Source organism: Lynx rufus, unplaced genomic scaffold, assembly GCF_022079265.1.
Source record: "Lynx rufus isolate CCGP_SWC_20201006 ecotype Redwood Valley unplaced genomic scaffold, mLynRuf1.p SCAF_7, whole genome shotgun sequence".
NCBI lineage: Eukaryota > Metazoa > Chordata > Mammalia > Carnivora > Felidae > Lynx > Lynx rufus.
The window spans coordinates 43,217,255-43,244,042 of record NW_025814889.1 but is presented as its reverse complement, the minus strand read 5'-3'; the positions used below and the strand labels follow the sequence as shown (position 1 = coordinate 43,244,042).

The window sequence follows — 26,788 nt, the reverse complement described above, 5'->3', positions numbered from 1 at the left end:
CCACTGATTAAGACTAAGGTGGCAGGTATTAGGCATAATATTCATTTAGTCCCCTGAGCCTTCCGGGCAGACATGGTGACCTTGCCAGATGCAGCAGACTTTTCATCCGCTGCTTTGATGACCCCCAGGAGGACTGTGTGTCTCATTTCGCAAACAGCTCTCTTCTAGAAGCCATAACGTACTAGAAGAATATCAGCAGATTCCTGGAGCTTAGACTCTTAAGATAAAGCTTATGCACCAGTGGAAAAAATATATGAAAAATAACCGACGGGCACAAACTAGATGTATTACAGAAGTTCAGAGGAAAATGAGATTGCTATAAATTAGAGCAGGCAAAAAAAAAAAAAAAAAAAAAAAACAGTTAAAAAAGGAAACCTCCTTCATAAAGGAATAGAATGTAACTTGAACATTGAAATACGGAAAATTCTCAAGTTTAGGACATTTATTTCACATTTCTGCAGATATATCAACTTTACACATAGGTCATGTGCCATACTAATATTAAATGCTGCCTCCCAAGTATCTTTCATTTTTACTTTAAAAACATTATCATCTTTACTTACAAAAATCATTCGAAGCAGCTTTACCCTCAGGCTTAATTTGGTAATCCAAATTCTCCTTTTCTCTGGTTTCCCCAGAGGCTTCATCTGTTTATTAACATTTGTGATGTATTAATTTTCTCCAGCTTGAAAGATCTAACCACGTGAGCCGAACAGAAGTCAGCAACAACCATGTTTTGATTTATCTGGATAAGGTGAGAGCCCTGCCACTCTAGTTGTGAAAACAATATAGATAATACTTCTTCTAAAATTTTTTTTAATGTTTATTTATTTTTGAAGGAGAGAGAGACAGAGTGTGAGTGGGGGAGGGGCAGAGAGAGAGGGAGATACAGAATCCGAAGCAGGCTTCAGGCTCCGAGCTGTCAGCACAGAGCCCGATGCGGGGCTCGAACTCCAGACCGCGAGATCATGACCTGAGCCAAAGTCGGACACTCAACCGACTGAGCCACCCAGGCGCCCCATATGGTCATTCATTTAAAGCGAATAACTGAGCCGAAGTCCGACGCTTAACTGACTGAGCCACCCAGGCACCCCGATAATCCTCCTTCTAAGGGAGTTATAATAATCCTATTCTAAAGGAAGTGAATGAAGACATTTTGGAGACATCACCTCATGGCAAAACTTTGAGCATTCTAGGGGTGCCTGGGTGGGCTAAGTGTCCAGCTCTTGATTCTGAGTCAGGTCATGATCTCACAGTCCATGAGTTCGAGCGCCGTGTCAGGTTCTGTGCTGAGCAGAGGGATTCACTCTCTCTGCCCCTCCCCTGCTTGTGCTGTCTCTCTCAAAATAAATAAACATTTTTTTTAAATGAGCGTTCTAATACTAATTCCAGTAAACATTCTCCTCTCCTTTATTCACATTTCATGTGAGACAATGGGAAGAAATGGCTTATTATAATATTGGGATATGAATATTTCTAGGCTTCATAAGCAAGAAATTCTCAATACGATGTGTTTTTATGTCCATAATCTATTTTGAAAATATTGAATAATGTAAGGAAGAAACCCAATGGTAAACCCAATGGTTTCTTCTTTACATAATTATATCAACATCAATTCTTATGTTGATGCTGCTATATCAATTATATATTATATCTCAAATATATCAATTATATAATGGGCACCTCAATTACTATATCAACAGCACATCAACAATATAAAAGGGGAAAATACTGTCCATCTCAGCAAGGATGTACCAAAAAATGATAAGATCAGTCCACCCATAAACTAATCTCACTTTATAGGTGTGTAATCTAACATAATTTATGCATTCATATATTAGTGGATGTTATAGTTTATAAATTTTATGAAATTTTAACAAGGCTGTAATGATCAGTTTTTTATATTCCTTTTTGAGTTGACACAGTATTTCTACAAGATAGGGAAGTAAAACTATACCAAATCTCTGGATATGTAAAAATGGACATGGCCATTCAATCAACAAAATCATATATCATTCACCCCCTATAAACAGAGCCCATGGACTAGCATTTATTTATAAGACTATATGAATTGATTGGATTATTTAAGAAAAATTTTGGAATTTTTCATTCACTCTGGGAACTTTCTGCAATTTAAGGACACTGTTGATTAAAAAAAAAAGGTTCTTTTCCCCCAAGAAAGTAGATGAATAAACTCCTTCAAAGAAGACAGAAGAAAACTTTTAATTCCCTTTTGCTTTCTAGGTGACCAATGAGACACTGAGCTTGTCCTTCATGGTTCTGCAAGATATCCCAGTGAGAGATCTGAAGCCAGCCATAGTGAAAGTCTACGATTACTATGAGACAGGTAAGTGTGAACAACTTCCACATAGAAATTAATTTTTTTTTTAATTTTTAGAGAGAGCAAGAAAACTAGGGAGAGGGGCAGAGGGAGAGAAAGGGGGAGAATCCCAAGCAGACTCCACGCTCAGTGCAGAGCCCGAGGCGGGGCTCGATCCCACGACCGTGAGATCGTGACCTGAGCCAATATCAAGAGTTTGTCACTCAACTGACTGAGCCACCCATGCGCCCCTAGAAATTAAATTTCTGATCACAGAAATTTCGATTTGAGAACTGTATTGGGGCCCCTTATTACACTATTCTTATTTACTTCATTTTGTCTCCATCAAGTCTGATTCTTCTCTGTCTTCTATAGGTACGTTGTAGAAACTCCCAGTTGTATAAATATGTCAATTACTAATACAAACCACCTGTAGGACATTTAGCTCCCTTTTCTTCAGATATGTCAACGATATGACACCATGAGATTTAAAGAAGTATAACATGTGAACTGTCCTTCAGAAGCGTAGGGTAAAGAGAAACACAACACACTGTATTTGAAGAGTTGGCAACAGAAGACCACAAGCAACGCATCAAATGGATGATGCTGAAGTTTCTGACCCAAGTCTTCCCCTAAGGAAAGATTTTTTAAGGGACCTGTCTCCCCCAGGTGTTTGCTATCCCTCTCACTTAACCTAATGGTTTTTGTTTTCATTCAGATGAGTTTGCAATTGCTGAGTACAGTGCCCCTTGCAGCAAAGGTAAGCAATGCACACGCTTTCCAAATACAGTCACACCCCCTTTGGCTTGTCCCTCCCATAACATGAAATTCTGGCTAAATGGTTTTCATAGATACCCTCTTGCTCATAGTTCAACTTATTACTGAAAACTTCATTTGTTGGGAAAAGGTCACTGATGGCCAAACTTTAAAGAGTCCATAGGATTACTTTTTGAATAAGTAATAAATCTCACTTCCCACTATATTAATCAGGTTTCCTGAGGCACCATGCTACCCAGATCTAAAGGACAGAATATTCATTGCTCAGGAGACCCATGTCCCTCTTGATTTTCTCTTCTTTCCACTCTCACAGATCATGGAAATGCTTGAAGACCACTTCAATGAAAACTGCTTTGCTGGAATATCTGTTCCACAGACTCAGGTCTCTGTGGAAGAAAAGAATTTTTGTATGTCTGAAGATTTGAGGAATAAACCTTTTTTTCTGGCCAATCTTTATCACTGGTTCCTCATTCATTCAATAAACATTTATAACCTTTCCATATAATTCCCAGTAGGATCTTAAGATTAAACATTGATAGCAATCAAGGGTTGAGGGACTTCAGAAAATTAAAAATGTTACCGGGGTATTGGTCTGAGTAGGTTTCACTTGAGGCTTCAGGAGAAGGATTATGTACTAGGAGAGTGGGAAGGGTGTTTGATTACAGGAATACCCTAAGAAAAAGCCAGAGTGCATTTTAGGAGAGAATAAGACTGTCTCGACTAGAAAAGACTTCCCACATTAAAGGGAAATAATGAAATACAATGTTGGATAAGTTACACTGGGAGGCAGTATAACTAGTTAGAACTTCACCTGAACTGGGATTACATGGCCTCAGAACCAAATCTGCCATTGATTAATACAAGTGATCGGTTTCAATAAAGGATGTCAGATTGAAAAATGTTGAAGGGGTGACACATCAGAAACGAGTCCTTCTAAAATAAAAAATCTATAGAACTCAGCAGCCCAAATAGGAGTGTTATATTGGAGCATTTTTTTCCCCCAGAACTTTGAGCCAGGATCAAAGCATAGGTGTAAACTCAAGAAGCAATTCAGAGGCAGAAATCAGCATCCCGACAATATCCAATCTCTACATTTTCTTTGTGGGAAGTATTGAAATCATTTATTGTGTGGCTAGAGGAGCAGAAACTTCAAGAGCTTGTGGAGATCTCTGGAATAATCCTAGGAGTCTTGACAGAAGCTTGGATGGTATCGGCTAAGAGCTTTAAAGGACTTTGAAGTTCAAGCATTCTGAGCTCTAACTCTGGGCTGGGCAAAAGTAAAAGATAAAAGCTATCACTGAACTCCATACATTCCAGCCTCCCCCTCTCGACCCTACATGGATTCCAAACCACTTGCAAAGCTGCAATATCACTGCGGAGGCCCCTCACCGAAAACCTCACAGGGCTGAGGGAGCACAAAATGTATTCAGCACAAATTCGATACCCAGGACCAAGCTAAAATCCTTCCAAAAACACAGGGAAGAAATGATTATCCTAACGGTGAAGTGGCCAGGGTTTCCTTCTTTGGAGAATCACCTCCCTTCCATATTTTATATAATTTTCAGCGTGGAGTGGTGGGAAAAGCATATGTTTCCAAAGATATGGAAAGCGGGATGGTCTCAACATCCAACTCTGGCATTTAGCACCTATGTAATCTTACCCAGCACTTACTGCCTCTCACAACTCAGTTTTCTGATCTGTATAAAAGGAGAATATTATCAGCCTCCACAAGCGTGTATGAGGATGAAAAGCCAAAGGTCCTCCACATAACAGACCTCACTGGGCACAGCAGTGCCGACCGGAACCAGCAGTCACTTCAGGTTCATCTGCGAAACGGGCCTAGAAACAGCGACTACCTCACGAGACAGCTGCGAGCAGTGTGCTTAATCTAGTTCTCGACACACAAAAACGTTCAAAACCTAAATGGTAGCTCTTTATTGAAACGATCTTTTAAAGCCTGTCAATAATCCCATGACTTCTTCAAGGGAAATCTATGCAAAACTGGAGACGCTCAAGGTCATTTCTGAGTAAGGGTAACAATACACCCGGAGAGCAGTTAATCACAAGAAAGCAAAGCCGAGAGGTGCCTGGGTAGCAGCTCAGTCAGTTAAGCGACCAACTCTTGATTTCGGATCAGGTCATGATCTCATGGCCGTGAGATGGAGCCCCATGTTAAGCTCCGCACTGAGTGTGGAGTCTGCTTAAGATTCTCTCTCTCCCTCTCCCTCTACCCTGCCCGTCCTCTACTCACGCCCTCTCTCAAAAAAAAAAGAAAAAAAAAAGCAAATCTGAAATTACTTGCTTTAAAAATTACAATTAGGAATCCAATCGTTTTCTCCAATTTCCTGAGTAGCGTTGACAGAAAGCTGAGACTTTAAAAATATATTGGAAAATGCAGGTAATTGGGTTAATGCCCTTACATTTGTTCTGCCAACAGGGCAGGGGGAGGAGGGCAATAGGTCTGAGGCTTGGGGGCTGTGGGCCAACTCCTCCCAGGATCCCCTGGGCCTCGCGCTGTAGGACTCTGACGCCCAGCCAGCACTGAGCAGCCGATGGTTCGGGATCCAAAATGATCCCGTTCCAAACTCTAATTGTGCAGGTTCCCTCCTATAAAAGGTTCACAGCCTCCCTCCCATCCTCATGGCCTTCACCCTCGCCCAGGCTGCCTTCACCTCCCTTAAGAGCTGCTGTGCCCTCCAGAGCATTCGTGTCTCCAAACCACTCACCAAATTGCAGCCAAAGTCTTCTTCAGAAAATTCACATATTTTTAAGTGTGTTTATTTTGAGAGAGAGAGAGCCCAAGCAGGGGAGAGGCAGAGAGAGGGAGAGAGAATCCTCCCTCCACCCTGACAGCACAGGGCTCGAGGTGGGGCTCGAATTCACGAATGGTGAGATCATGACCTGAGCTGAAACCAAGAGTCAGACGCTCACCCAACTGAGCCACCCAGGCGCCCGGAAAATTCACATTTGGTTGTAATCCTTCTTTGTCTAAAGCCCTTTGGTGGCTTCCCATTACATTAGTCCAATAGTTCTTTCTGGCTTGTCAGGTCCCGCACGTTCCCCCTACCTTTTCAGGTTCCTCCGTCCCATCAGCTCCTGAGATGTACAGGACACTGTGCTAGGTACTCAGGGTGCACAGGGGAAGAAATCGGAGGAAGTCCTGCTACAGCCCAGCAGGAGAGACAGATGTCTACCTGGTGACGTAATTACCTAATTAAAATGTAACAGGGGGCACCTGGGTGGCCCAGTCGGTTGAGCATCTGACTTCAGCTCAGGGCACGATCTCACGGTTCACGAGTTGGAACCCCACATTGGGCTCTGTGCTGATAGTGCTCTCGCGTTCTCTCTCTCAAAAATAAGCACTAAAAAATTAAACCTCAAAACAAATCAATAAAATGGCAGTGAATGACACCCAAGGAAGCCAGGGTGCTGGAGACTTCCTGGGGAGGACGAGCCAGGTGGCTCACAGAGACTTTAACTCTCCACTCCTCCCCCAAATACCTCAGCACTGAGTATGATATGTACGTGCATCCATGCAATGGCCGAGGAAAAGCGATGCTGTTTCTTTAAGAATTTAAAACTATGGTTACAGGGGCGCCTGGGTGGCGCAGCCGGTTAAGCGTCAGACTTCAGCCAGGTCACGATCTCGCGGTCCGTGAGTTCAAGCCCCGCGTCAGGCTCTGGGCTGATGGCTCAGAGCCTGGAGCCTGTTTCCGATTCTTTGTCTCCCTCTCTCTCTGCCCCTCCCCCGTTCATGCTCTGTCTCTCTGTGTCCCAAAAATAAATAAATGTTGAAAAAAAATTTTAAAAATAAATAAATAAAACTATGGTTACAAATGAAAATATATTTTTTAAATGACAAAGCAATTTATAGGCAGATTCACCGAAACCCCTATCGAGGTTTCAATCGTGTTTTGTGCAAAAATGGAAAACCCATCCTAAAATTCATATGGGATTTCAAGGGACCCTAAAGTCAAAACACTCTTTAAAAAGAACATATTTAGGAGTGCCTGGGTGGCTCAGTCGGTTAAGCGTCCGACTTCAGCTCAGGTCATGATCTCACGGTTTGTGGGTTCGAGCCCTGCGTGGGGCTCTGTGCTGACAGCTCACCATGCTTTCTCCAGATATGGAGCAACCACTTTTGTCAGACTGAGAAAGCTGCTTTGGTGACTATTCAGTCTTCAAAAACATTTTCCACAAAATTCTAATTGGAGAATACCAACCTCTTGTTACTACCTCGAGTCTCATTACCAGACATTCCTCGGGGCGGGGGGGGGGGGGGGGGCGGGGCGGTGCAGAATAAACCTGTCACAGGAAGGATGTGTGTATATTCAGGTAAGTTCTCATGGAAAGTTGGAGAGGTTCGATTGTAATCCTTCCTCCTGAAAATGGAAACTCTATTTATTCCTACATGGGCAAGAAAAGGGCACATCGGGAGAAATTGAATTGCGACCCATTGAATGGTCCTCTGGATGGGAAACGCTTTCTATTCATAATGTTCCACAGATAGATCTGAAATACAAGGTTTTCTTGGAGAGCAAGGAATCTGCATTCAGTCTACAAGTACAGGCAATACCCCAAACTTGTGAGGGACCTAAAACCCACATAAGTTTCCAAATCTCACTGAAGTCAGGTAAAAATATCTGTCTGTATTATCTAGCCCTGAAAATATTCGCACCTAGAACTCTCGAGTACATAGATTCAGGAAGACCTAAAGTAATCCTCGTCGTTAAGTTTTTGCCTCGTCAATGAAAAAAAAAAAAAAACTGTCTTCACCAACGTGGACAATGAAGAATTGGTACAGTTATGGGCCTAATTTGTCTACCTCTAGGATTCTTTTATTACCCACAACGATTGCTGAAGAATAAACAAGTCCTTTCAATAATACTTTCAAAAGTACTTCAATGTGAACTCATTCTTCCTTATCTCCAAAGGAAATCTGCTTTTCAAATTCCAGTTTTCTAGGGGCACCTGGGAGGCTTAGTTGGGCATCCAATTCTTGATATTGGCTCAATTCATGATCCCAGGTTTGTGAGATCAAGCCCCACATTGGGCTCTGTGCTCAGCATGGAGCCTGTTTGAGATTCTCTGTCTCTCCCTCCGCCCCTTTCCCTTGCTCACATGTGTGCAATCTCTCTCTCTCTCTCTCTCTCTCTCTCAAATCAAATAATAAAATAAAATTCTAGTTTTCTAGAGAAAAATAATTCACAATTCACTAGCATTCTTCAAAAGCTTTACTTGGAACAGAAAAGATGACTCTGGCTACAATTACAAAATCTAATGGGTCTTGGGGCACCTGGCTGGCTCAGTCCAGGGGAGCGTGTGACTCTTGATCTCAGGGATGTGATTTCAAGCCCCATACTGGGTGGAAAGATTACCTAAAAGTAAAATCCGGAGGCACCTGGGTGGCTCAGTCGGTTAAGCGTCCGACTTCGGCTCAGGTAGTGATCTCGCGGTCTGTGAGTTCAAGCCCCGCGTCGGGCTGTGTGCTGACAGCTCAGAACCTGGAGCCTGTTTCAGATTCTGTGTCTCCCTGTCTCTCTGACCCTCCCCCGTTCATGCTCTGTCTCTCTCTGTCTCAAAAATAAACGTTAAAAAATTTTTTTAAAAGAAAATCCAATGGCTCCCAGACAAAAAGAAAAAAATAATATTCACAATTTGGCCCATCGTCAAAAGACAAATAAGCTAAATGTATTTTATAAAAGTGAGTTACATTAATTAAGCAAAAATACATTTAAGAAGCTCTGGGGAATATAAATAAGATAGGTATCTTACCTAAAGGAATCTATAGTCTAGTTGTGAAGGTCATTTGCACATAAGAAAAAGATAATCATTAACCTAAAATGTGTACATTTCAAGGCAGTAGTAGATACCAGAGATTCTAAAATCTAGTTATCCTCTTTTGTAAAATTTATTTAAAAATTGATATTGCCAGGTTCCCCCCTCAGGGATTTAATTCGGTATTTCTGGAGCTGTGCCCAGGCATCTATATTTTCATGAGTTCTGCAGCTGATTCTGTTATATAGTCAGTTTTCAGAACCACTCATGCCGTCTATAAAAGTACATTGACTATATATTTCTAAGGATGGAAATATCACTGAGGACAAGGCAGCAGTTAGGAAAGCTACATAGAGAGAGCTACTTAAAAAGCTACTTGACAAAAGGCTTGTGGTGGACCTTAAAGGAGAGCAGGATTCAACACATCGGGAGGCCTGGTTCTTCTCTTTCTTGGGCCTACAGCTAGACAGGAAGCCACGCGGCCTCCAACAAGGCGATCGCCGATGTAAAATGGTGTGTGATTTCATTCCCCTGAAACCAACAGTGAATATGGTAAATGGATGGTAGGCGTTTGAATTTTCTGTCTCCCTAGCATAAGGCTATTCCAACAACATTCTCACCATGTCAACGTGCACCAGGGCAACATTGGGCCTAATCTAAGGAAACAATCTATCTGGGACCAAGTGTATCATTAGCGTTGTGTTAGGTTCCAATACAAGAATTGTAAGAAAGCTGTTGGGATTAATTGAGCCTACATTCTAGTTAAGAATACTAAAAGAAAAAAAAAATTTAAAAAAAAAACAATAACTGAAGCTATCGAGTAACATTTAAGGGCAAGATATAATTAAGCACCAAAATTGTTGGTATAGTTTTTAAATACCGCGAGAATTCAGAGAAAGCTGAGATCAATGTTAGACTAGAGAAAGATACCTTCATAGATAATCTCAAATGAATCGCTATCCAACTTGAGGATACTTCTCCCTTTATCCTTTGGTTAAAGGATACCTTTATTTTTTTTCTTTTTAATTTTTTTTTTAACGTTTATTTATTTTTGAGACAGAGAGAGACAGAGAATGAACAAGGGAGGGGCAGAGAGAGAGGGAGACACAGAATCGGAAACAGGCTCCAGGCTCTGAGCGGTCAGCACAGAGCCGGACGCGGGGCTCGAACTCACGGACCCTGAGATCGTGACCTGAGCCGAAGTCGGACGCTTAACCGACCAAGCCACCCAGGCGCCCCTAAAGGATACCTTTAAACGAAAGCCAGGGATACCTATTTCTTAGTCATAGGAACATTTACCTTTGTGTCTAAGTACCGGCATTCACAATTTCCTGTATATGTTTCCATTCTACTGGACAAATATCTTCACACTCATTTAAAGACATTTAATCTCAGCTTTTTTTTTAATTTTTTTTTTTTCAACGTTTATTTATTTTTGGGACAGAGAGAGACAGAGCATGAACGGGGGAGGGGCAGAGAGAGAGGGAGACACAGAATCGGAAACAGGCTCCAGGCTCTGAGCCATCAGCCCAGAGCCCGACGTGGGGCTCGAACTCACGGACCGCGAGATCGTGACCTGGCTGAAGTCGGACGCTTAACCGACTGCGCCACCCAGGCGCCCCAAATCTCAGCTTTTTTAATACAGACTTCAGTCCCACGGTCTACGTGTCTCTTAGCACTGAAGGGCTTCGGTTAACATTGGGGATTTCTCTCATTTTCCTCCTCTTGAACTATCTAGCCACCTTGGCAGGAGAAAGCGAGGAACAACAATGTGTTGACTTATGTGGAACAGGTAAGGGCCCTGCAGCCTTGCTTAACACATCCAAGTGGAAAGTCCTTTTAGGTGGGTCTCTTCACCTGGGAAGTACATGATATGGGAAGAGCAATCAGAAGGAAAGCCTTTTGAGAAAGCACGTCTTCTCTGTTCCGTAAGATAATGTTGTGAATTCTCTTTCCCCACTGCAGGCTTCCCTGGAACTTGGGAGTGTCAGGAGCAAGGGGGCTTGGGGAGGCCAGTGGGCATGGATTTGTTCATACTAGTATGGCACTATGAGCATTTCCATTTACTTCAGGGAAACACTCTTTTCCGCAAACAGGCCTGATCATTTAGAAGCCCTGTCGCAAGTTACGACGAAGGATAGGAAGTGTTGGGGCACCGGGGTGGCCCAGTCGGTTAAGCGTCTGAGTTCAGCATTAATGATCTCATGGTTCATGAGTTCGAGCCCCACATCGGGTTCTCTGCTGTCAGAGCAAAGCTCACTTCGGATCTTCAGTATCTGTCTCTCTCTGCTCCTCCCCCACTCATGCTGGCTCACACTCTCTCTCGCAAAAATAAACATAAAAAAAAAAGGATAGGAAGCGTTCCCAAGAGTTGATCAGTGATACCAATCTCATTTAACATGCACGGATACAAAAAATTAGAGAGATGATAGATACATGGTTAGTTGATTGGTTGATTGATAGATAAATGGTAGATAAAGATGATCAGTCTAGATGTATTAATCATAGTCCATTTTATAAAGTAATGTTATTGATTTCATTAGCAACACAAGAACACCACTCTGATTTCGTACATGTATGTTTACGCTTTGAAAAATGTTTTTCAGATATTTGAAAACATTAACGTGGGGGCCCCTGGGTGGCTCATTCGGTTAAACGTCTGACTTCGGCTCGGGTCATGATCTCACAGTCGTGAGTTCAAGACCCATATCACACTCCTCACTGACAGTGCAGAACCTGCTTGGATCCGCTCTCTCCCTCTCCTTCTCTCTCTCAAAATAAATAAATACACTTTAGAAAAAGAAAATATTAATATGGATAGAGTCTGTCGGTAAAAAGAATTTATCTCTCCCTATGAGCAGAGCCATGTATTAGACATTACGAGGAAATAGTAATTGTTTTAATGGGTTAAAAAAAAAAAACTGGTACACTTTTTATTCAACAAAAAAACCCATTCTCTAGTTGCTCAGGTTCCTACTGGAAAATCCGTATCACCATTCATGCACGTGAGCTGTTAGAAAGCACAATTGGCTTGAGATGGAATGCAATCAGCCAACTAAGAATTCTTCCTTGGGGCGCCTGGGTGGCTCAGTCAGTTAAGCGTCCGACTTCAGCTCAGATCACGATCTCATGGTTTGTGAGTTCGAGCCCCACGTCGGGCTTTGTGATGACAGCTCAGAGCCTGGAGCCTGCTTCGGATTCTGTGTCTTCCTCTCTCTCTGCCCCTCCTCTGCTTGTGCTCTGTCTGTCCGTCCATCTCTATGTCAAAAATAAACAAACATTAGAAAAAAAAATTTTTTTTTAATTTTTTTTTTCAACGTTTATTTATTTTTGGGACAGAGAGAGACAGAGCATGAACGGGGGAGGGGCAGAGAGAGAGGGAGACACAGAATCGGAAACAGGCTCCAGGCTCTGAGCCATCAGCCCAGAGCCTGACGCGGGGCTCGAACTCACGGACCGCGAGATCGTGACCTGGCTGAAGTCGGACGCTTAACCGACTGCGCCACCCAGGAGCCCCGAAAAAAAATTTTTAATAAAAAAAATCCTCTGTTCCTTAAAGGATGAATACTGAATCACACTAAAGGAAGAGAAATGAGGCCTCTCCGGTTCTGGATTATTCTTGCTTTCCTTTTGCAGGTTACCAATCAGACCCTGAGCTTTTCCTTCATACTTCCACAAGCCATCCCCGTAAGAGACCTGAAACCTGCTGTTGTGAAAGTCTACGATTATGACGAGACAGGTGAGTAAAGAGGACTAAGAACCCTAAATAAATGCAATCCATAATAAAGAAATTAGATTGTGATGGACAATTGTACGTAGGTCCTGTTTTCAACTTATTCTGTCACCCATAACTTACTCCTGCCACCTCGCCTTACAAAACCACTACAAATACAACCCACAACATAAGCCTATCCATCATGCAAAATTTTGCAAGGTACTAAGAGTTTTACAATGAAGTGTTTACAGGCGAAGAGACATATAAATCTCCTTCACATGATAACATAACAATGCAAAGCCTATATAAAAGCCTAGAGACTTACACAAATAATTATAGTAGGAAATCGGAGATGGGGAGAGAACTATAGCCTGAGTGGTCACGGAAAAGCAAACAAAGAAAGTAAAATTTGAGTTGAAAAATGAAGTGTGTGGATCATGCTGATTAGTGGAGAACTTCCTGAGTATTTCAGACCAGGAGGAAAGTATAAGAAAATACCATGAAGGAAAAAAGAAGCCAATATCGAAAGAAAACCCAAAGCATGCATAACTACAACTACCCCTCCTGTACTTTCCTTGAATCACTCTAGTAGAAACAGGCTTTTATTTTTTCCCCCAGAAATTGGGATTATGTCCCTGTTATCAAGAATGGAAATTCCTGGACCATTTTTGTCTATTGTCCCCGATAGCTATTTCCACAATGATGCAGTTCCCGATTCAGTCAAGTCCGCAGTCCTAACACCTTCAAAACCTCCCCATGACACCCTGTCCCACTGAAGCTCCCTTTCTCATGCCTTTCTCCTGTTGTGCCTTTCAGATGAGGCAGTTTTTGTTGAATACAGTGTCCCCTGCAACACAGGGAAGCAGTTCACATTCCACGTCTCCAGGCTTCATTTTGCTCTCAAAGCCAGTCCTCCTTAAATACAAAAAACATTTTTTTTTTTTTGGCTGATCTCAGATTCTTCAAACTAAATGATAACACAGAAATATACACCTTAGGAGAGGAGCACAAGCTCTCTGGAAAACTCCTCTAATACCTTCACCAGCAGAGCAGATGTTTATTACAGGGTGCGTATCTGACGAATCTCATTCTTAGCCGTAGCCAGGTTTGTTTCCTTTAGCAAGCCCTGTTGTTCATATCCAACTAGAATTATATTCGAGGGGCGCCTGGGTGGCTCAGTCAGTTAAGCAACCAGCTCTTGAGCTTGGCTCAGGTCACGATTTCATGGTTTGTGGATTCGAGCCCGAAATAGGACTCCGCACCTTGGAGCCTGCTTAGGATCCTCTCTTTCTCTCTCACTCTCTCACTCTCTCTCTCTCTCTCTTCCTCTCTCTGCCCCTTGCATGCATTCTCTCTCAAAATAAATAAACTTATAAAAAAAATTAAAAAGAATTATATTCAAGAAGAGGCACTAACGCTTCTTTAAATGTTCACAGAATTCGCCGGTGAAGCTATCTGGTCCTGGATCGTTGTTTTTTGGAGAGTTTTTAAATTACTGATTCAGTTTCATTACTTGTAACTGGTCTAATAAGATTTTGTGTTTCTTCATGATTCAGTCTTGAAAGATTGCGCATTGCTAGGAATTGATCCATATCTTTTAGCTTTTCCAATTCATTGGCATATAATTGCTCGTAATGGTCTCTCATGATCCTTTGAATTTCTGTGGTGTCATCTGTAACTTCTGTTTCATTTCTGATTTTATTTACTTGGGCCCTCTCTCTTTTTTGTCTTGATAAGTCTTGCTAGTGGCTTAGGAATTTTGTTTATCTTTTCAAAGAACCAGCTTTTAGTTTCATTGATCTTTTCTATTTTTTTTTTATTCTCTATTTAATTTCTTTCTATGTGATCTTACTATTTCCTTCCTTCTACTAACTCTGGGCTTTGTTTGTTTGATCTTTTAGTTTTAGTTTCATTGATCTTTTCTATTTTTTTTTTATTCTCTATTTAATTTCTTTCTATGTGATCTTACTATTTCCTTCCTTCTACTAACTCTGGGCTTTGTTTGTTCTTCTTTTCCTAGTTCCTTCAGGTATAAAGGTAGATTGCTTATTTGGAATTTTTCCTGTTTCTTGAGGTAGGCCTTTATTGCTATTAACTTCCCTCTTAGAACTATTTTTGTCGTGTCTCATAGATTCTGGAAAGTTGTGTTTCCATTTTCATTTGCCTAAAGGTATACCCTCATATCAAAATCAGACAAAGACACTGAAAGAAGGGAAGAAAGAAAGAAAGAAAGAAAGAAAGAAAGAAAGAAAATTACAGGCCAATATTCCTAATGAATATAAATGCAAAAATCCTCAACAAAATATTAGCATACCAGGTTTTATAATACATTAAAAGGATCATCTACCATGGTCAGGTGGGATTTACTCCAGATATACAAGGATGATTGAATATGCACAAATCAATCAGTGAACAAAACAAAGGATAAAAATCGTATGATCATCTCAAAAGATGCAGAAAAAAAATTTTGGCAAAATTCAGCATCCATTTATTATAAAAACTTTCAACAAAGCAGGTATAAACAGAACATATCCCTACATAACAAAGGCCGTATGTGACAAACCCACAGCTAACATCATACTAAATAGTGAAAAGTTGAAAGCTTTTCCTCTAAGATCAGGAACAAGACAAGTATGCCCACTCTTGCCACTTTTGTTCTACATAGTACTGTAAGCTCTGGCCCTAGTCAGACAAGAAGAAGAAATAAAAGGCGTCCGAAGTAGTAAGGAAGAAGTAAAATTGTCAATATTTGCAGATGACATGATACTACATATAAAAACCCTAAAGATTCCATGGGGAAAAAAAGCCTATTAGAACTAATAAATAAATTCAGTAAAGTTGAAAGACACAAGGTTAACACACAGAAATTGGTTGCCTTTCTATACACTAATACCAAGCTATCAGAAAGAGAAATTAAGAAAAACAATCCCACTTACAGCTACGTCTGGGTGGCGCAGTCGGTTAAGCGTCCGACTTCAGCTCAGGTCACGATCTCGCGGTCCATGAGTTCGAGCCCCGCGTCGGGCTCTGGGCTGACAGCTCAGAGCCTGGAGCCTGCTTCCGATTCTGTGTCTCCCTCTCTCTCTGCGCCTCCCCCGTTCATGCTCTCTCTCTGTCCCAAAAATAAATAAAAGTTAAAAAATTAAAAAAAATAAAATAAAATCTGAACACTACTAAAAAAAAAAAAAAGGAATAAAATACCTAGGAATAAATTCAACCAAGGAGAAGAAAGAACAGCACACTGAAAACTATTAAGACACTGAAGAGGACACAAATAAATGGAAAGGTATATTGTGCTCACAGATTGGAAGAATCAATATTGTTAAAATATCTATACTACCCAAAGTCATTTACAGATTCAGTGCACTCCCCATCAAAATACCAATGGCATTTTTCACGGGACCCAAACAAAGAATTCTCAAATTTGTATTGAGCCATATGATGAGGATGAGGAGTGGGAACCACTGAAATAAGGTTGGACTCAGACTAGCAAGATTTTAAAGGATAAACACTTACACGTAAGAGACACCGATAGCATGTACTAGATTCATGACTAAGATCCTGAGCATTATGGTAAAAGACCATGTTGGATGTTCTGCAATGTTTTTTTTTAACGTGCTTCCTGTACCTTTGTCCCTCTTCTGATGGCCTAGCAGAAGTGTGGGGATGCCCTCTCTTCATGTACAGTAATGAAAATTAGCCACAGGGTGGCAGCAAAGTTTATAAAGTAAGTACTGCTTCCTTATTAATTATAAAAAACATGTAAAACAAAAATTAAGAAGTTAGGCAAAGGGAAGAGGAAAAAGAGAAATAAAAGAATTGTGGAAACTTAAAACAAGAAGATAACAAAATAAGGTGCCTAGTACAAATTGTCCTTCTCCGTGGGCAGAATTACATTCACAAACTATAGAAAGGATCCCTGAAAGTATAGTCTTCAGAATTACATTCACAATGCTGGATATGGCTGATTTGGGACGGGGACAGGGGGTGTTTCTTAGAATCAGTGTATTCTATGAGAAATATTACATTTCTTTGTTTTCTAATAAATGAAATGTGACTCTACGCCTCATCCCCATTGGACTACAAGAAATTTATCTCAGATATTTTGGACTACAAGAAATGTAACTCAGACATCGTGGGGAACTAATGCAGGATGAAGGTATTGCACCCTACTGCAATCATCTGTCTGTAGTCTACATGACTGTTTTAGATCGACCACTCTGTGGCCTCCTTGTCATTCATAGGGATAGGAATATTTGACAAAGAACAAGTGGCTGGGCCTGGCATCAGCCTTCCAGGTGTCCCATGGAAACCTTCCCTCTAAAACCTGCAAGAAATCCACAGACCTCTTTCTGCCCAGCCTGGAGGAATCGTTTTTGTCTGGGATATGTTTTTACTGTTAAAACGTTTAGTCACTTCAGTCATAAACTTTAGTTTCTTAATTGGTTTTCTTCCTTCTCAAATTTATTTGCCTAATTTTTTTTTTAATCAAAACCCAGAAAACCCTGACCAAACTTCCCTTAAGGTTCTATTCTTCCAGATTTTCTATATAGACAATCACGTAATCTGTGAACAAAGATAGTCTTATTTCTTCCTTACCAATCTGTATACCTTTATTTCCTTTTCTTGTCTTATTGCATTAGCTAGGATTAACAGGACAAGGTTGAATAGGAATAATTAGAGGGCACATCTTTGTCTCATTCTGAATTTTAGGGGAAAGCATCTAGTCTGTCACCATCAGTATAATGATAGCTTGTAGGTTTTTTGTAGATATTCTTTACCAAGTTGAAGAAGTTCCCTGTATTTCTAGTTTGGTGGGACGTTTTCTCATGAATGGGTGTTGGATTTTGTTAAATGTCTCTTCTGCATGTATTGTTATGATCATATGATTTTTCTTCTTTAGCCTGTTAACATGAAGAACTACATTAATTGATTTTCAAATGTTGGACTAGACTCACATATCTGGAATAAATCCCATTTTTCATGGTGTAGAATTATTTTTACACATTGTTGGATTTGATTTGCTAATATTTTGCTGAGGACTTTTGCATTTTTGTTCATGACAGAGTATTTAGTTTTCCTTTCCTGTAATGTCTTTCTCGGGTTTTGGTATTAGGGTAATTCTGGCCTCATAGAATGGGTTAGGAAGGGTTCCCTCTATTTTCTGGAAGAGAGTACAGAGAATTTGTATCATTTCTTCTTTAAACCTTTGGTAGAATTCACCAGTGGAAACAGTTTGATCCTAGTGCTGTTTTGGAAGGTTATTCATTTCTAATGCAAATTCTTTAATAGATATGGACCTAGTCAGATTATCGATTTCTTCATATAAGAGATTTGGTAGATTGTATCTATCAAAGAATTGGTCCATTTCATATGTTATTAAATTTATGGGCATGAAGTTATTAATACTATTCCTTGATTATCCTTTTAGTTCCCATAGAATCTGTTATAATGTTGCCTCTTTCATTTCTGATAGTAATTTGTGTCTACTTTCTTTTTCTTGATTAGCCTGATTAGAAATTTATCAATTTTATTGATCTTTTGATTTTTTTTCTATTGACTTCTTGTTTTTAATTTCATTTGCTTCTGTTTGAATATTTATTATTTCTTTTCTTCTACTTACTCTGGAGTTAATTTGCTTTTCTTTTGCAAGTTTCCTATGGTGGAAGCATACATTATTGATTTTAGAGGTTTCCTTTTTTTTCTAATGAACATATTCAATGCTATATAGTTCCCGCTAAGCATTGCAACCACAGGAAAGGTCTGGGGAGTTAGCATTGTGTCTGTGACTCTGTGATGATTTTGTGCCACATACTGAAATCATGCATATGGAATTATGAACCATTCTAAACGATAACAAGATTTAGCACTTTACCCCACTTCTCCTCTTTCTCCTGCTTTATCTAAAGTTTAATTTCCCATAACCGGGGGCACCTGGGTGGCTCAGTCGGCTAAGCTTCTGACTTCAGCTCAAGTCATGATCTCACGGCTCGTGGGTTCGAGCCTCACATCGGGCTCTGTGCTGATAGCCTGGAGCCTGAAGTCAGCTTCCGATTCTGTGTCTGCCCCTCTCCTGCTCATGTTCTCTCTCTCTCTCTCTCTCTCTCCCTCTCTCTCTCTCTTTCTCTCTCAAAAATAAACATTAAAAAACAATAATAAAAAAATAAAATAAAGTTTAACTTCCTATAATCAAATGTCACCTTTTATTAAGAATATGATGTGTCTGTGTTACCCTCTTTTGTTCCTTTTTTTTTTATTAAGGAACCTCCTACTACTGATATTTCCAGTTTCCTTGCTACTGAATGTTATCATTCTTTTCTTCCTTACTCACTCTATCATTTTAAGGCTAGTTCACATGACTGGCAGTAACCTGAATACAGGGTACGGACAACCTTGCTAATCAAATGATCCTAGGTCTCTATCTTGAAAATGTACAGTGACAAAGGGAATGACTGGTCACAAATAAGCTATTTGCATCCAAGTCAGGTAAAAATAATGCATGAATATTCCTAGAATTGAGGTAATAAGAAGATGTTCTTTCCATTAGTGATTGAAAATATTCTACCCTTGACTGGCCACTAAAAACATCTTTCATTCAGTAGCCTCGAAATCGGCCTTGGGCTGACTTGTCACTGGTACCAATGTTACCTGGTCATCATTCTGTGTAGAAGATACCCATGATGGTCGTTTGATGTGTCAGCTTGCCTAGGCAACAGTCCTCAATTATTCAATCAAAACACCAATCTAGATGTTGCTATGAGGGTACGTTAGGTAATTAAAGTCTATAACCAGGGGCGCCTGGAGTGGCTCAGTCCATGAAGTGTCCGACTCTTGATTTCAGCTCAGGTCATGATCTCACAGTTGGTGAATTTCAGCCCCGCATTGGGGGCTGCCAGCATGGAGCCTGCTTGGCATTCTTTCTCTCTCCTTTTCTCTCTGCCCCTCCCCTGCTTGCACACCCTCTCTCTCTCAAAATAAATAAACATTTAGAAAACTGTAAAGTCTATAACCAGTTGACTTTAAGTAAGAGAGATTATCGTGGATCATCCGAGCGGGCTTGATTCAGTCAGTTGAAAGGCCTTACGAGCAGGGTTGAAGCTTCCCTGCTGAAGAAATTGCACCTGTGGACAGCAGCTTCAGCCCTGCTGGGGTGTTCTAGCCCACCCCTCCTGACAGCCTGCCCTATGGATTTTGGACTTGCCAGTTAGCTCCACGATTGGGTAAACCAACTCCTTGCAATAAATCTCTTTTTTTTTTTAATTTTAACATTTATTTATTTTTGAGACAGAGAGACAGAGCACAAACGGGGGAGGGTCAGAGAGAGGGAGACACAGAATCTGAAACGGGCTCCAGGCTCCAAGCGGTCCGCACAGAGCCCGACGCGGGGCTCGAACTCACGGACCGCGAGATCATGACCTGAGCCGAAGTCGGCCGCTTAACCGACTGAGCCACCCAGGCGCCCCTGCAATAAATCTCTTGATGCATATCTCCTGCCGGCTCTGCTTCTCTTGTTGAACCCTGACACAGTGCCCAAAAACGAGTTATCCCTCATGGGACACTTCCGTGGGTTTCAGCAGATCCTGTGCACAGAGAGATACGCCCCTGAGGAATTTCTGCACTGCATCATTCCCCGATCCAGGTGCTATGCTCTCTGGAAGGACTCTTATGCCTTTACCTTAACTCTCAAGTTACGGTGAACCATTCTACAGGACTTCTTTCTCCTGGGGTCTGAGCCTGGCAGGAAGTCCTCTTGGATAAAGCCCTTTGTAGGTAACTCAGATCCCGTGACCTTCTGCTTCCTCTGGGCTCAAGGGAGCTCATATACCAACTCAACAAACAGTGAGTTTGCAGTGAGCTTTCATCCACTGCAGCTGCACCTCCTTCCCTCATCTTCTGGGGCAATTTCTACAAGCTTCCCACCATCAGACCTCTCTAATCAATATTCAGGTAAGAGCTTCTACACCCTCCATAATGGGGAACTTGGGTCAAGTTCTTCCAAGCACTCTCTTCCTCCCCAGACAGCCACAAACCCACACATTTCCATTGGTGAGCAACATAGCACCAGGAAGTCAGCCTCTGCTCCCACCTCCGACAAGCAGCACCCAATTTCTCCTGGGTGCCTCTGGTTCCCCCTCTCACTTGGCTTGCAGTGGAGTGGGAGGTGAAATACCCCAGCGATCTGCTCATCTACACACTGCCTCAAAGAACTTGCCCGTAATCAGTGTTTAATTTTCCCTGATGAGCTGTTGGTAATTGCCCCTAAGCCAGTTTGGAAAGTCCTACGGGGTGTGGCTAAGGCCCCCCTTTAGAATACAGAACTTCTCGTCCCCCACCATTCTCAGCTTTAGCTTTCGGGTCAAGTTTCAAGACCACAGAAAGAAGTCTTTCTCTAAGATTCTACTACTCTCATTACTGAGTAAGCTTCTGTACTCACAAAAATCAACTATTCCAAAAAAATCAACTATTCATAGGTAAACTTCTATCCAGAATTTTGTATCTTTAAAGGGCATCCCCAGGGGCGCCCGGGTGGCTCAGACGGTTGAGCGTCCAACTTTGGCTCAGGTCATGATCTTCTGGTTTGTGAGTTCGAGCCCTGCATCGGGCTCACTGCTTCATATCTTCTGTCTCCCCTCCCTCTCTCTCTGCCCCTCCCCCACTGGCGCTCTCTATCTAAAAAATAAATAAACATTATAAAATATATATATTGAAAGGACATCCCCAGACTGTTCTAGTCTCTCCACAATGTTTTCCACTCGTGGCTCTGTTTCTGAGTCTAGGGATATTTGATGCGTTCATGAGTCAGTGAACATCTGTCCCCCTGGACAGCGGTTCTTAAAGCCTCCTGGGTGAGCCTTCAAACATGTAATCACTGCACTCTCCAACGTTTCACTTACAGGTGCACCAATTTTTCCATCCTTCTTGCCACAACAAGGCTGATTCCAGTTTGTTCCTGATGCTTCCATAATTATGTGTTCCACTAGAAGTCAGCTGTCTTGTACTCTTCTTTACCCAATTTAATCTTAGAATGTAGAATGAAAGATTTCAAATGCTATAAAAGCTAGAATTCACTAAAAAAAAAAAAGGGAGGATAAATGTGATATACAAAATCCCAAATTTCGGCGTGCCTGGGTGGCTCAGTCAGTTAAGCATCTGACTCTCAATTTCGGCTCAGGTCACGATCTCACGGTCTGTGAGTTCAAGCTGACAGCAGGGAGCCTGCTTGGGATACTCTCTCTGTATACCTCCTCCACTCATACTCACTCTCTCTCCCTTTAAATAAATAAATAAAATCCCAAATTTTTAACAAGGAAAAAAAAATCCCATCACATACAAGAGAAAAATGATGAACTAAGACAAAATAGTTTTAGCTTGTATCACACTCAAATAGCTAATTATTTCAGTGTGTAAAGAACTTTTTTCTCACAATTATTGAGGAAAAGATCAATCATCCAAATTTTTTTTTAATTTTTTTTTTAACGTTTATTTATTTTTGAGACAGAGAGACACAGCATGAACCGGGGAGGAGCAGAGAATCGGAAGCAGGCTCCAGGCTCTGAGCCATCAGCCCAGAGCCCGATGTGGGGCTCGAACTCACGGACCTCGAGATCGTGACCTGGCTGAAGTCGGACGCTTAACCGACTGCGCCACCCAGGCGCCCCCCCAAATTTTTTTTTAGAGGACAAAGGCTATGAATGGTCAGTTCACAAGAAAGGAAACGCAAATGCCCCTTCAGCAGGTGCAAAGACGCTCTCTGTAGTTCTTAACAAGAGAAATACAAATTAAAACCACAAGAGGAAAGTATTTTTCCCTTCTCTAATTAGCAAAGATCAAAATATTTTATTGAAAAAACTACACTGGTGAAGAGTAATGAGAAAATGAGACTAGCATATATTGCTGGTGGGAATATTAATCCGCAGACTTACATAGAGCTATTTGACATGTCTACAAACACTCAAAGACACAAAATTATGCCTGTAGACCACCCAGTTCACTTATTTTTTAAAATTTTTTAGAGAGAGAGAGGAAGACAGCACAAGCAGGGGTGAGGGGCAGAGGGAGAGAGAGATTGAATCTCAAACAGGCTTCATGCTCAGTGCAGCTCCCAACACGGGGCTCGATCCCACGACCTGCGCCAAAATCAAGAGTCCGACACTTAACCAACGGAGCCACCCAGGCACCCGGATGCCTGTAGATAAACAGTCATTGCAGCATTGTTGGTAAAGTCAAAAAAGAGGAAGCGATCTAAACTTCCACTAATAGAAGACTAGCTAAATTGTTAGAGCCGTAAAACAGAAGTCTATCCAATCATTAAAAAGGAGGCAGTTCTTATGAGTATGAACATAAAAAGATTCGAGATATATTGTTAATCGGCGGGGAGAGTGAAGTTCAGAACAGTGTGTATACTATTCTACAACTTGAGAGGTGGGTGTGTGTGTGTGTGAGCACGTACATGTGTTCGTGTATGGAAAGATTACATCTGGAAAGGAACACGAGAAGGAATGGAACTGAGTGATGTGGCAATCAGAGGTGGGGCCAGCCTTGTTTTCACAGATACGATCCCTTCGTAACTTTTGCATTTTACACTGTGAGCGTGCACATCTGCAAAACATAGTAAATAATAATTTCAAAGAAGTAACACGCAAAGGGAAGCGCAGACGGTGACCAGAGTTTGGAAGGAACTCAACAGGTGGATGTCACAGACAGCAAGGAGACTGGCTACTTTAGATGGAATGATCGCATGGGATGGGCACACCCAGGCTCAGAGAAGTTAAGCGTTTTGCCTGAAGTCACACAGCCATTATTCTAAAAAGGATTTGAATAGAGGTCTGTCTTACTAACTCCAGCATTGGCGTTCCTCCCAGTATGTTCCCACAGTTCTCAGGTGGAGACAAGGCACAGTCTAAAAATATACATAACCTCTGTCATAGAAAGAGCCAGCATAACTGACAGGTTTCAGGAAAGTGTTCGAGCACTGTATACCCATCACAGTGAGCGGCAGTGAGATGTTACAAGTCACACAGGGTCTTGCACTAAGGAAAAATTAGCTAAGCAAAAAACCAGAAAGAACTAACGGGGGGGGGGATAAAAAATAAAAATAAAAACAAACAAACAAACAAAAACCGTCTCCTAGTTCCTCCCAGGGATCTACAGAGAACATTCCAGCCAGTTTGTGGAGATAGATCACGTAAATAACAGCTGGTTTGGGGGCCAAACTGGTAAGGGCAGCCCGGTCCACAACAGCTGTGTTAGCCGAGATAGGCCAACACGTTAGTGTTGGCATCCGTTACAAAATTTGGAATGTGTGCAGTAAGGCTTCCTAACTCCATAGCCATGTGACCAAAGATGTAGCCTTTTCGAAAAGACAGAGAGGACCTGTGTTTAGGGGCAAAAGAAGAAAATGCAACTTTCGAGAATAGATTTTTAAAGGGGGGGAGAAAGGAGAAGGCACAGTAAGCAATCCAAAGCACAAAGAAGCAATCCGGCTGCGGTCTAAATTTGCATTCCCACGACAGCCCAACCAGACTAATCCTCCGATGGGGATGGGCTCTGCCGAAGGCCCAAGTCCAAGGGAACAGCAGCACTGTGGAGCCCGAGTAATTCCTCCCTGAGGTTCTAGCTTGACGATTTTGTTGGCAGATCATGACTGGCTTCTCCTGGTCTATTAGTATGGCTGTTCTCTAGTTATCCAGGCAAAAAACAAAAAACAAAACACATTCTCTTTTTTTTTTTTTTAATGTTTATTATTTTTGAGAGAGACAGAGACAGAGAGCAAGCAGGGAAGGGGCAGAGAGAGAGGGAGACACAGAATCTGAAGCAGGCTCCAGGCTCTGAGCTGTCAGCACAGAGCCCGACGTGGGACTCGAACTCACAGACCGTGAGATCATGACCTGAGCTGTGGTCGGCCGCCCAACCAACTGAGCCACCCAGGCGCCCCCACAACATTCTCATTTTAAAAGATCTGGTCTACCGAAAGAAAGCAAGAGGTAACAGGATTTATTTAATCATTTCAATACTGATAGACATTTGAATCATTGCTGATTCTTCCTATTGTAGAAGTGTAATAAAGTTCTCTGTACCTAAATCTCTGTGCAGTTGTACAAACATTCCTTTAGAATCTTACTGCTGGAAGGAACAGCATACTGACCAGGCCAAAAACAGGAAGACTGATCCGGTAGGAGACACCATCGGTGTCCGGTCTGACACCGGATCATCGGTACCTGTGCCCACTCTTGCCCCAGTCCTGACCTGGGTCTCCACAATCCGACCATCCTCTCGCTGACCCTGCTGGTAAATCCTATCTGGAGCGCTGGCTGAAATCCCGGTCACCCTGGAAACAGGTTACCTTCTATTACTCGCCCAGAGGCACCATGTTCCCACCCTTCTTTATCTTAACTGCCCAACAACCGTTTTTAGAAAAACCGATGTCCTCGCCAAATGAGGCTGCTCCGCGTCCTGCAAAGTTGGGGGGAGGCAGGAAGCGGTGAGGAGAGGAAAGCCTGCATTGTTGCTGCTGCTCCCCTGGCTGATTCCAGACCACGATTTCCTCTTCCTATAAAAGTAGAGCCTTGAAGAGATTCACAACATTGTCAATGCAATTAGGCTACTGAACTCTACACCTGAAAATAGCACGGGAAATTTTCTGTTATGTGTATTTCACAACAATAAAAAAAAAAAAACAACACAATGGCTCCTTTTCGTCTGTTCCTCCTTGTCACTATCACCCTCAGATCTGTTTCTGAGACCCTCACAATGATCCAGGATTTGGGCCCAGAATTCAGTCTGCTCTAAGTGAGACCCAAAACAGCAAAAATGAATTAATTATTAAAAGGTAGGGGCGCCGTGGTGGCTCAATTGGTTAAGTGTGTGACTGGATTTCGGCTCACGTCATGATCCCACGATTCGGGGGTTTGAGCCCCAGGGGGTTTCCAGGTTCAACGCTAACAGTGTGGAGCCTGCTTGGGATTCCTCCCTCTCCCTCTCTCTCTGCCCCTCCCCTGCTCGCAGTCTGTCTGTCTGTCTGTCTGTCTCTCTCTCCCCCTCTCTCACAGTAAAATAAACTTAAAATAAAATAAAATAAAATAAAATAAAATAAAATAAAATAAAATAAAATAAAATAAAATAAAATAAAATAAAATAAAATAAAATGTAAAAACATAATAAAATGTAAAAACATAATAAAACGTAAAAAATGTAAAATGTAAAACCAGAAGCGCCCGGCTGGCTCAGGCAGAAGAGCTCAGAGTGGTGGGTTTGGGCCCCCCACTGGAGGTAGAGATTGCTTAAATGAATAAATACTTAAATAAAAACTTAAAAATAAAATGTAAAACAAAATAACAATAATAATATAAATGTATTAGGAAAAAATGTATGTATAATCCCATATAAGAGATTCTAAGTAGAAAACCAGAATCCACAACTGGAGGGAAAAAATGAAGATTTGACTTTACTAAAACTTAAAATGCATGAATAGAAAAAAAAAAATCCCCATGACATTTAAAAAAAAAAAAAAAAACAGTAGAAAGAAAACATTTGCAACACATGTGACTAACAAAAAGGTCATTCTGAGTATACACAGTGCCTACGGATGGAAAAGACAAAGTAATAATAATAATAATAATAAATATTGTAATAATAATAATGACAATTTGCCAAAATCTAAAATTTTGAGAACATGTGCAGTTGAGAAGAAGGGAGGACCAGTATTCTCATCCCTTGCTAGTGGGAGTAAAACTATTTCGGTCTTATAAACTAACCTGGTATCATCTATTAAAATTTTAAATTTGGCCTATGTTTTGGCCCATGACTTTCACTTTTCGGAATCTCTTCTAGGGAAATAGGAGACGCGTACAACAATGTGCACTGCAGTAGTTATCTCATCTCCTGTACTATTACTCCCAAATCTTTTCCCATCCAGCACGTCCCTCACTTCTGGGTTTCTTATATAATTCTGGCTACTTCTATTTCCTGACACCATTTTTCTCCCCTGAAACCACCCTGTAAAATTGCCACGCTTCATCATCCCTACCATTTGGCTTCTCTGTTATTACAACTAGTCCGATATGGGCTGCTCTCAATAATCAGGCAACAATGCGGGCTGAAATTACTAAAAATGTGTGGCCTCCTGCCTCCCTTGGTGTTGACCAGCAATGTTGCATCTGTAGGGAGATGTCTCTCTTCCCTGTGTAGAAATTCCAAAA

General features: G+C 41.5%; 2 protein-coding genes across 2 annotated transcripts in view; one reads left to right on the top strand and one right to left on the bottom strand.

Moving 5' to 3' along the window:
• The window catches only part of LOC124502507 (alpha-2-macroglobulin-like), a 45,366-nt gene extending 41,827 nt beyond the window's left edge, over nucleotides 1-3,539 (top strand). The window contains exons 33-36 of the mRNA XM_047067183.1: nucleotides 686-754; nucleotides 2,245-2,347; nucleotides 3,039-3,080; nucleotides 3,411-3,539. Coding sequence (XP_046923139.1) covers nucleotides 686-754; nucleotides 2,245-2,347; nucleotides 3,039-3,080; nucleotides 3,411-3,427 — 231 coding nt within the window. The 3' untranslated portion in view covers nucleotides 3,428-3,539. The remainder of the gene's footprint in view (nucleotides 1-685; nucleotides 755-2,244; nucleotides 2,348-3,038; nucleotides 3,081-3,410) is intronic.
• A 12,124-nt stretch (nucleotides 3,540-15,663) lies between these two features.
• The window catches only part of KLRG1 (killer cell lectin like receptor G1), a 56,563-nt gene continuing 45,438 nt past the window's right edge, over nucleotides 15,664-26,788 (bottom strand). Inside the window, exon 6 of the mRNA XM_047065405.1 lies at nucleotides 15,664-15,702. Coding sequence (XP_046921361.1) covers nucleotides 15,690-15,702 — 13 coding nt within the window. The 3' untranslated portion in view covers nucleotides 15,664-15,689. The remainder of the gene's footprint in view (nucleotides 15,703-26,788) is intronic.